This window comes from Hyla sarda, chromosome 5 (genome assembly GCF_029499605.1).
Source record: "Hyla sarda isolate aHylSar1 chromosome 5, aHylSar1.hap1, whole genome shotgun sequence".
NCBI classification, from domain to species: Eukaryota; Metazoa; Chordata; class Amphibia; order Anura; family Hylidae; genus Hyla; species Hyla sarda.
The window spans coordinates 11,683,944-11,695,751 of record NC_079193.1 but is presented as its reverse complement, the minus strand read 5'-3'; the positions used below and the strand labels follow the sequence as shown (position 1 = coordinate 11,695,751).

Genomic DNA, 11,808 nt, shown 5'->3' with positions numbered 1-11,808 from the left:
AACTACCAAAGAGCGTGCTGATAGTTGTAGTAGTGCCTTCTGCTGTTGCATAACAACTTTCAGCATGCCCTTTTGTGCATGCTGGAAGTTGTTACTAAGCAACAGCAGGAGGCACGGCCTTACCTCCTGCTGCTGCTCTTCTGGATCCTGACTGCCACCGCCGCTGACTCGCTCCTGGGGCCCCGATCCCGCCACTGATATTTTAATTTTTTTAAATCAACTGGTGCCAGAAAGTTAAACAGATCTGTAAATTACTTCTATTAAAAAATCATAACCCTTCCAGTACTTATCAGCTGCTGTATGCTCCAGAGGAAGTTGTGTAGTTCTTTCCAGTCTGACCACAGTGCTCTCGGCTGACACCTCTGTCCATATCAGGAACTGTCCAGAGCAGGCTAGGTTCAGACTGGAAAGAACTACACAACTTCCTCTGGAGCATACAGCAGCTGATAAGTACTGGAAGGGTTAAGATTTTTTAATAGAAGTAATTTACAAATCTGTTTAACTTTCTGGCACCAATTGATAAAAAAAAAATAATAATAATAATAATAATTCCACCGGAGTACCCCTTTAACTAAAACTTCTAACAGATGAGGGTTTGTTACAATGTATCTGAGTGTAGATCTGTGTATCCCAACCAGGATGCCTCCAGCGGATGCAAAACTACAACTTCGCAACAGCTGGAGGCACCCCGTTAGGGAAACACTGGTGTAGACAATCTTCTGTGAGCTAAAGAGCCCGGAGAGAAGACTTGGATAGGCCACATTCACATCTGGTAGGACTTGTGCAGATTCTGAAGACTTCCCTTCAATACAAGCGTATCAGGGTTATATAGGAGAAGAAAATTAAAGGGGTTATCCAGGAATAGAAAAAAAACTGAGCTAATTTCTATAAAAAATAAAAACTCCCCGTTTGTCTCCAGGTTGGGTGTGGTTCGGCAGCTCAGTTCCGTTGCAGGAAATGGAGCCAAGCTGTAATACCACACGCAACCTGGGGACAGACAGGGAGCTGTTTTTAAAAAAAAGAAATTAGCTCTGTTTTTCTATTCCTGGATAACCCCTTTAAATTGAATCGACAGCCTGCTGCAGACTTTCCATATAACACATTTTACCTGCACTGATACATTGTAACAATGGTAACAATGTGTGATCTGTGCTGCTGCTGTGCTTTCTCTCTAGACCTGTTTTTCCCAACCAGTGTGCCTCCAACTGTTGCAAAACTACAACTCCCAGCATGCCCGGACAGCCGTTGGCTGTCCGGGCATGCTGGGAGTTGTAGTTTTGCAACAGCTGGAGGCCCACTGGTTGTCAAACGCTACCTTAGAAGATTGTCTAGACTGGATACATTTGTAACTACATGCAACTGCAATAATGGGAGTTGTAGTTTTGCAACAGCTGGAGGCCCACTGGTTGTCAAACGCTACCTTAGAAGATTGTCTAGACTGGATACATTTGTAACTACATGCAACTGCGACAAGGCTGTCCGGGCATGCTGGTAGTTGTAGTTTTGCAACAGCTGGAGGCCCACTGGTTGTCAAACGCTACCTTAGAAGATTGTCTAGACTGGATACATTTGTAACTACATGCAACTGCAATAATGGGAGTTGTAGTTTTGCAACAGCTGGAGGCCCACTGGTTGTCAAACGCTACCTTAGAAGATTGTCTAGACTGGATACATTTGTAACTACATGCAACTGCGACAAGGCTGTCCGGGCATGCTGGTAGTTGTAGTTTTGCAACAGCTGGAGGCCCACTGGTTGGCAAACGCTGTCTTAGAAGATTGTCTAGACTGGATACATTTGTAACAACCCCCGGCTGTGACAAGTATTCGGTCAGGATATAAATCGGAATGTTTCCATTCACTTACAGCAAGCAGACATCCTGAAAATGATATGGAATTCAAACACGAAAAGAGTAAAAATGTATCATCTGCAGTGTTTTTTATTTTTTAATTTTTTCCGCTTTTTTTTTTTTTAAGTAGTTTTCTGTTATGTATTAAATTTTTTTTTTTGCACAATATTTATTTGAAAAAAAAAAAAAAAAACGCGCTCCTTGATAAATTTAGCACAAAAACTCTCCTCTACCATTGGGTTAAGTGTACAATAAATTGCGCCTGATCGGAGGTGGAGCAAAGATGGGCAAAAAATGTGCGACTTTTATGATAAATTTCACTAAAACGCATTACTAGAAACCACGGCTCCACGGGGGGGGAATGGTGTAAACCACGGCGCACTGAGCGCAATGACTACATGGGATTGCGCAAAAGTCCTGAAAAATTCTCTACAAAAAAAAATCAGTTATATTCGCCACTTTTTACGCCCCAAAATAAGTGAAAACTGCTTGAAAAAAAATTTCCCCCAAAGTTACACTATACAACGAAAGTTGTATAGGTAGAAACGAGACTGTTACCATTCACTGACAGTGAGCACAGATATTAAAGGGGTACTCCACTACTTTATAACTTATCCCCTATTCGCAAGATAGGGGATAAGTGTCTGATCATGGGGGGGGGCAGCGTGATCTCCAGAACAGGGCTCGGTTTCACCTCGTTCGTGGAGCATCGCGTTGGCACACGCGCCGTACACCGTCTATGGGGGGCGCCAGAGATACCAGAGTACAGCGCTCGTGTATCTCAGGTGCTCCCATAGAGACTGTATGGAGCGCGCGCCGGCAGGGGCCCAGTTTAGGAGATCATGGGCGGTCCCAGAGGTCGGACCCTTCCCTGTGCGATCAGACACTTATCCCTTATCCTGCAGATACATGATATGTTTTTAAAGTAGTGGAGTACCCCCGTAAAAAAATTGAGTACCCCTAGAAAAACACTAAATTATACCAAAAAAGTTGCAGAATGTTACATTATACAGAGTAAGTCCTATTCCATTTTATAGACTTTACATGAACTCAAAGTTCTAAGAATTTCCATCTAGTGAACACAATACAGGCCCGGACCTATGGCCATTAAAGGGGTACTCCGGTGGTAAAAAATTATTATTATTTTTTTTTTATGAACTGGTGCAAGAAAATTCTACAGATTATTTTTTTTCTACAGATTACTTCTATATAAAAAGCTTAACCCTTCCTATACTTATCAGCTGATGTATGCTCCACCAGAAGTTGTGTAGCTCTTTCCAGTCTGATCACAGTGCTCTCTGCTGACACCTCTGTCCGTGTCAGGAACTGTCCAGCGTAAGAGAGGTTTGCTATGGGGATTTGCTCCTACTCTGGACAGTTCTTGATACGGACAGAGGTGTCGGCAGAGAGCACTGTGGTCAGACTGGAAAGAACTACACAACTTCCGGTGGAGCATGCAGCAGCTGATAAGTACTGGAAGGATAAAAAATTAGAAATAGAAGTAATTTACAAATCTGGAGAACTTTTTGGAGCCAATTGATATGATTTTTTTTTCCCACTGCATTACCCCTTTAAGGACGCCCCATCAATCAGCCAGAGAAGGAGCAATGCATCATGGGACATATAGGCTCCTGTGCCTTGTATACTGGAAACACTATGGATGAGATCTCCCCCTATATCTCCATCAATGCATCAAATCAGAAGGGGACCTTTAACAAACTGATAGGTAAGGCCAACAGATCGGACCTTCTGCCGCCTTCAAGCCTAGTAGAATTGTGAATGCAGCTCTGGAGTGTAACGAGAGTTAAAAGACCTATAAAAAAAACTTAAGAGAAATGTTTGCATTAAACTTGGAGACACAAGACCTGCCCCTATTCAATGGTCAATGGCTGCACGACCTTGCCGGTAAAACAAGATGCCACCAGCAAAATCGTGTAGCCATCAAGCGGGTGTCAGCTGGTTCCATCGTCCCTCTTCCATTTTGGGATTTATAATACAGGACATTCTATCTCCCAGATTTCACAGGAGCAGATACAATTTTTTAGGACAGTGTTTCACATACAGGGCGCAGCCCAGGATGGGAAACACCATGAGTGTCTCGAGAACATCTCAAGAACCTTGCTTTTCTTCACAGATGTCCCCCCCCCCCCCTTTTTTTTGGGGGGGGGGGGTGGAAAAAGTTAATTTAAGCATATTAGGAAAGTTAGGAACATGCCCCATTTTACATATTTGATTAATTGCAGGACCCCTCCCCTCAAACTACCACATGCAAATTATAGGATCTATATCCTTAAAGGAGAAGTCTGGTGAAATATAACGTATCCCTTATCCGAAGGATAGGGGATAAGTTATAGATCGCAGGGGGTCCGAGCGCTGGGACCCCCGAGATCTCCTGAAAGGGGCCGCGGCAGTTTGCTGGAAGGGGGAGTGCTGGCCGACATGCCCCCTCCATGTACTCCATAGAGATACATGGAGGGGGTGTGCCGGCCATGACTTCCTGTGGGGGTTGGATGGTCCCCGTGCAGGAGTTCGTGGAGGTCCCAGCGCTCTGATCCCCCCCCCCCCCCCCCCCCCCCGTGATCTATAACTTATCCCCTATCCTTTGCATAGGGGATAAGTTATATTTCACCAGATTTATAGGCCCCTAAACACCAGGCCAGAGTGTGCCTCTAACCTCAGCACTCCCTAACAGCTACACAGCCCCACCCCCCATTTTATGAAGATGTTGACTTCTACAATAGAAAAAATAGCAGCAACTACGGAGCTCAAAACGCGTGGTAGGGCACCATATCGTAAGACCACAGTTCAGATAACGATACATGATCCACACCATAGGTATTGTCTACTACCAAGGTCTTCAAACTGTAAACCTCCAGCTGTTGCAAAACTACAACTTCCAAGCATGCCCGGACAGCCGTTTAGTTGTAGTTTTGCAACAACTGGAGGTCCACAGTTTAAAGACCACAGGTCTACTAGATACCCCCTCCACTAAAATTTGTCCACTAGACCGTGAAAGCCTTGGATCAATTGATGGTCAATCAATGGGCTCAGCTTCTGATACGGACCCAAGAATTATTATAAACACAGAACGCGGCGTGGAGAGGTTCGGTGAAGTGAGCGATGAACGTGTGCAGGTGCCGGATGGACTCACACACCTGGTAGAAGGACAGGCGGCCCGCCTCGTAGTCCAGGTAGATGCCAAGCCTCTGCACCGAGGCATGGGGGTACAAGGGGTTGATCTTGGAGTCGTGGATGGCGGAGTGAGTTTTGTCGGACATTCGTAGGCACCAGGATTTCTTATTGTAACCGGTCACGGCCCGGTCTCCCTTCCTCTCTATACTCGGATAGGCCAATCCCACCATCCAGTAGCCGGTTTCGCTGGTCTCCACCTCCCAGTAATTCTGTCCAGAGGTGAAGATCCTGGTGCTCAGTATGTGGTAGTTCACAAAGCGTTCGGAGGTCTTGGGTCGGCACTGCTTCAACTCTGACCAAGAGGCCGTCTTCAGGTCCCGGGATACCGCCACGTAGTCCCCAGCTGTGTTGACGTCCAGTAGTATATCGGAGGCCACCTTCATCTTGAAGCCCCGTTTGGCTTTCAAGCCGGTCATGATATCGGTCAACGCCGTGTGCAGCATCACCGAGATGAGACCTTCGTCCAGATCACACACGGCCTGCACCTTTTTGTCATCTTTCTTCCTGTCCTCGTGCTCTCCGTCCTCTGCCACGTAGACGTTGGTGGCTTCAGACTCCCGCCCTTGCAAGACGGTCAACGGGTCGTTGATGTTGCACAGCTCTTCCACGCATTGCATTTTCTTGCTCAACTCGTCCTTTTCCATCTCCAGTTGCTGGATGAGATCGGTCACGTGAAGGGAAACCTGCTCCTCTTGACCGGCGATCTCGCTCAAGACCTTCTTCTCCAAGACGTCCAACTCTTCCCGAATCTCCTTGAACAAGAGGTTGACCCTCTCGGTAATGGCGGACGCCTTCTCTTCCACTTTTTGCCGGTGCTCCTGCAGACTCTGCACCCTCTTCTCCGTCTCCTCTCTCTTGGAGGTCAGTTTTTCCATCACCAGCCTCAGTTTCTCCTTCTTCTTCTTGGAGGCCTCGTAGAGCAGAGCCACTTGATGCCCCCGATGTTCTCCGAAGGCGCAGCAGGACACGCAGATGCACGCCGCGTCCTGCGGGCAGTAGTATTCCAGCAATTTCTTATGGACAGCGCATTTTCTGTTCTCCAAAGACGTGGCGGGCTCCGTCAGCGTGTGCTCCACCAGCTTGCTGTGCGCCCGCAGGTGGACGTCGCACAGGGAAGTCTCGCACTGCAGACACGTCTTGACGGCCGGCACGGGACATTGCACACAATAGGTACAGAAGATCCCGGCTTGCTCCTGCACCGGCCTGGAGGACAGGAAGCATTCCACTATGTTGCACAGTTTAATATTCCTCTGCACTGCAGGGCGGCTCACGTACTCGGCTCTGCATTCAGGACAGCTGTAAACTCCGGCTTCTTCTTGGGTATCCAGGACACGGCTGATGCAGACCTGGCAGAAGTTGTGGCCACAGTTCAGCATGGCAGGATCGGTGTAAATGCTCAGGCAGATGGAACAGTTCAGTTCCTCTTTCAGTTCGGTAGAAGCCATGTCTTCTGGAACAAAGGAACAAAGGGGGACTTTGCAGGCGGCCTCCTGACACTGTGCAGAACCCCCAACCCTGCTGCAGGCAATGTGTGATGCTACCAGCTCTGGAATGCTCCCCCAGGGTACATGTACGCTGTGCTGCAGATCACAACAAGAGTTCATCTGCCCACACTGCTCACGACTCAACCACGCCAGGGCCCCCAATAGCAACGCCTCTCTCAGACTACAGTGCCAGAAAGTGCAAAGTCTGCTGCGATTGGTCCGTGTGTTGTTAGGAGAAAGAAAACTCTGAGACAGAAGGAAACTAAGTTGCTCTGGGCTTAAAGGGACACTAGATAAGATTTAAGACTGCAGATTTATATGGGTGCAAAGGCCTATGGATGTGAAGGTCTCAGCCTACAGCAGTGTTTCACAACCAGGGTGCCTCCAGGTGTTGCAAAACTACAACTCCCAGCATGCCCGGACAGCCGTTGGCTGTCCGGGCATGCTGGGAGTTGTAGTTTTGCAACATCTGGAGGCACCCTGGTTGAAAACCACTGCCTGAAATAGCTGATAACAGGGAACAATAGATGGCATTCATCCGTTTTACAGTCAGCCTCTCCATACAGTGTCAAAATAATACCGCCAAACCATACCATACTTAAATGATACCACAATATTGTGCTTAAATAATATCACTATACAATGCTCAGACGACACTGCCGTGCAGTGTTCAGGTAGTACTGCTATACGGTAATAATAGCACTATACAATGCTTGAAACATACCACCATACCATACTCAAATAATACCAGACTACGGTGCTTAAATAGTACCACAATACAGTGCTCAAAAAATATTATCTATATGAAATGCTCAAACAAAACTGTAATGCAGTGTTCAAATATTACTGCTATACAGTACTGTACTCAAATAATACCGCTATGCAATGCTTGAAACATTCCACCATACCGTACTCAAATAATACCTACACCAAGAGCTCAAGTAATACCACAATACAGTGCTCAAATAATTTCACTATACAGGGCTCAAATAATATCACAATACCGTGCTGAAATATCACCATACTGTGCTTAAATAATGCCACCATACAGTGCTCAAATCATTTCCCTATACAGTGCTCAAATAATACCACCATACAGTGCTCAAATAATGCCACCATACAGTGCTGAAATATCACCATACAGTGCTCAAATAATATCCCCATGCACAGCTGAAATAATACCACCATACAGTGCTCAAATAATATCACAATACAGAGCTAAAATAATACCACCATACAGTGCTCAAATAATATCCCCATACAGTGCTCAAATAATATCCCCAAACAGAGCTAATATAATACCACCATACAGTGCTCAAATAATATCCCCATACAGAGCTAAAATAATACCACCATACAGTGCTCAAATAATATCCCCATACAGAGCTAAAATAATACAACCATATAGTGCTCAAATAATATCCCCATACAGAGCTAAAATAATACCACCATACAGTGCTCAAATAATATCCCCATACAGAGCTAAAATAATATCACCATACAGTGCTCAAATAATATCCCCATGCAGAGCTGAAATAATACAACCATACAGTGCTCAATTAATATCCCCATACAGAGCTAAAATAATACCACCATACAGTGCTCAAATAATATCACAATACAGAGCTAAAATAATACCACTATACAGTGCTCAAATAATATCCCCATACAGAGCTAAAATAATACCACCATACAGTGCTCGAATAATATCCCCATACAGAGCTAAAATAATACCACTATACAGTGCTCAAATAATATCACAATACAGAGCTAAAATAATACCACTATACAGTGCTCAAATAATATCCCCATACAGAGCTAAAATAATACCACCATACAGTGCTCAAATAATATCCCCATACAGAGCTAAAATAATACCACCATACAGTGCTCAAATAATATCACAATACAGAGCTAAAATAATACCACTATACAGTGCTCAAATAATATCCCCATATAGAGCTAAAATAATACCACCATACAGTGCTCAAATAATATCCCCATACAGAGCTAAAATAATACCACCATACAGTGCTCAAATAATATCCCCATACAGAGCTGAAATAATACCACCATACAGTGCTAAAATAATATCAAAATACCGAGCTAAAATAATACCACCATACAGTGCTCAATTAATATCCCCATACAGAGCTAAAATAATACCACCATACAGTGCTCAAATAATATCCCCATACAGAGCTAAAATAATACCACCATACAGTGCTAAAATAATATCACAATACAGAGCTAAAATAAAACCACCATACAGTGCTCAAATAATATCCCCATACAGAGCTAAAATAATACCACCATACAGTGCTCAAATAATATCCCCATACAGAGCTAAAATAATACCACCATACAGTGCTCAATTAATATCCCCATACAGAGCTAAAATAATACCACCATACAGTGCTCAAATAATATCACAATACAGAGCTAAAATAATACCACCATACAGTGCTCAAATAATATCCCCATACAGAGCTAAAATAATACCACCATACAGTGCTCAAATAATATCCCCATACAGAGCTAAAATAATACAACCATACAGTGCTAAAATAATATCCCTATACAGAGCTAAAATAATACCACCATACAGTGCTCAATTAATATCCCCATACAGAGCTAAAATAATACCACCATACAGTGCTCAAATAATATCCCCATACAGAGCTAAAATAATACCACCATACAGTGCTAAAATAATATCACAATACAGAGCTAAAATAAAACCACCATACAGTGCTCAAATAATATCCCCATACAGAGCTAAAATAATACCACCATACAGTGCTCAAATAATATCCCCATACAGAGCTAAAATAATACCACCATACAGTGCTCAATTAATATCCCCATACAGAGCTAAAATAATACCACCATACAGTGCTCAAATAATATCACAATACAGAGCTAAAATAATACCACCATACAGTGCTCAAATAATATTCCCATACAGAGCTAAAATAATACAACCATACAGTGCTCAAATAATATCCCTATACAGAGCTAAAATAATACCACCATACAGTGCTCAATTAATATCCCCATACAGAGCTAAAATAATACCACCATACAGTGCTCAAATAATATCACAATACAGAGCTAAAATAATACCACCATACAGTGCTCAAATAATATTCCCATACAGAGCTAAAATAATACCACCATACAGTGCTCAAATAATATCCCCATACAGAGCTAAAATAATACCACCATACAGTGCTCAAATAATATCCCCATACAGAGCTAAAATAATACCACCATACAGTGCTAAAATAATATCACAATACAGAGCTAAAATAAAACCACCATACATTGCTCAAACAATATCCCCATACAGAGCTAAAATAATACCACCATACAGTGCTCAAATAATATCCCCATACAGAGCTAAAATAATACCACCATACAGTGCTCAAATAATATCCCCATACAGAGCTAAAATAATACCACCATACAGTGCTCAATTAATATCCCCATACAGAGCTAAAATAATACCACCATACAGTGCTCAAATAATATCACAATACAGAGCTAAAATAATACCACCATACAGTGCTAAAATAATATCCCCATACAGAGCTAAAATAATACCACCATACAGTGCTCAAATAATATCCCCATACAGAGCTAAAATAATACCACCATACAGTGCTCAAATAATATCCCCATACAGAGCTAAAATAATACCACCATACAGTGCTCAAATAATATCCCTATACAGAGCTAAAATAATACCACCATACAGTGCTCAAATAATATCCCCATACAGAGCTAAAATAATACCACCATACAGTGCTAAAATAATATCACAATACAGAGCTAAAATAAAACCACCATACATTGCTCAAATAATATCCCCATACAGAGGTAAAATAATACCACCATATAATGCTCAAATAATATCCCTATACAGAGCTAAAATAATACCACCATACAGTGCTCAATTAATATCCCCATACAGAGCTAAAATAATACCACCATACAGTGCTCAAATAATATCACAATACAGAGCTAAAATAATACCACCATACAGTGCTCAAATAATATCCCCATACAGAGCTAAAATAATACCACCATATAGTGCTCAAATAATATCCCTATACAGAGCTAAAATAATACCACCATACAGTGCTCAATTAATATCCCCATACAGAGCTAAAATAATACCACCATACAGTGCTCAAATAATATTACAATACAGAGCTAAAATAATACCACCATACAGTGCTCAAATAATATCACCATACAATAGTAAATCATGTTGTCATACAGCGCCCAATAATAGATCAATGCAGTACCCTAATACTCTCACACTGTGCTGAATTAATATCTCTATACAGCGGCCAAGTAATATACATATTGGCCGACATTTATCAATGAGTTTACACCTTTTTTTCTACGTACAAAAGGCGCTATTTTGGCGCACTGTGTGTTATTTTGCGCCTTTTGGTGGTAGAATATTTTAGTCATTCCAGATGTTTTGGAGTAGCAGTACACGCTTTCCAATTCAGTGTATGCCGTGGACTGAAATTTATGAACTGCGTCTTTTTGTAAAAAGGCGCAAAAAACACTGAAAATTGTCTAAAACTACGCCATCCCAGACCTGGCGTAGCTTTTTGGTGAATGTGAAGAAAGAAATTTCAGAAAATGTGACCTGCACAAAATTTATCAAATGCTCTGTGAACATTTAATACATTTGGAGATCCTACACATTATCAGCATACAAAAAAAAGGTGTAGAAAAATGCTTCACTTACACCTACAATGATAAATGCTTCACTTACACCTACAATGATAAATGCTTCACTTACACCTACAATGATAAATGCTTCACTTACACCTACAATGATAAATGCTTCACTTACACCTACAATGATAAATGCTTCACTTACACCTACAATGATAAATGCTTCACTTACACCTACAATGATAAATGCTTCACTTACACCTACAATGATAAATTCTTCACTTACACCTACAATGATAAATGCTTCACTTACACCTACATTGATAAATGCTTCACTTACACCTACATTGATAAATGCTTCACTTACACCTACAATGATAAATGTGGGCCACTGCCTCCATACAGTTTGCAAAAAATACTGTAATACTGTCCAAATAAAACTGCCACATAGTGCTTAAATAATACTGCCACTTAGCACCTAAATTATACTGCTGAATACTGTTTAAATAATACTGCCATATGAAGCGCCTAAATAATGCTGCCACATAGTGCCTAAATAATACTGCCACTTAGTGCCTAATACT

The 11,808-nt window shown here is 42.2% G+C and overlaps 1 protein-coding gene across 1 annotated transcript; it reads right to left on the bottom strand.

Moving 5' to 3' along the window:
• Positions 1-4,449: 4,449 nt before the first annotated feature.
• LOC130272883 (E3 ubiquitin-protein ligase TRIM39-like) lies at positions 4,450-6,810 on the bottom strand. Its single transcript, XM_056518864.1, has one exon. The coding sequence runs from the start codon at positions 6,641-6,643 to the stop codon at positions 4,895-4,897; it is 1,749 nt and encodes a 582-aa protein (XP_056374839.1). The 5' UTR covers positions 6,644-6,810; the 3' UTR covers positions 4,450-4,894.
• Positions 6,811-11,808: the final 4,998 nt, after the last annotated feature.

Excerpts from the sequence above, each read along its gene's own strand:
- LOC130272883 (XM_056518864.1), bottom strand. The coding sequence starts at position 6,643 with ATGAACTCTTGTTGTGATCTGCAGCACAGCGTACATGTACCCTGGGGG.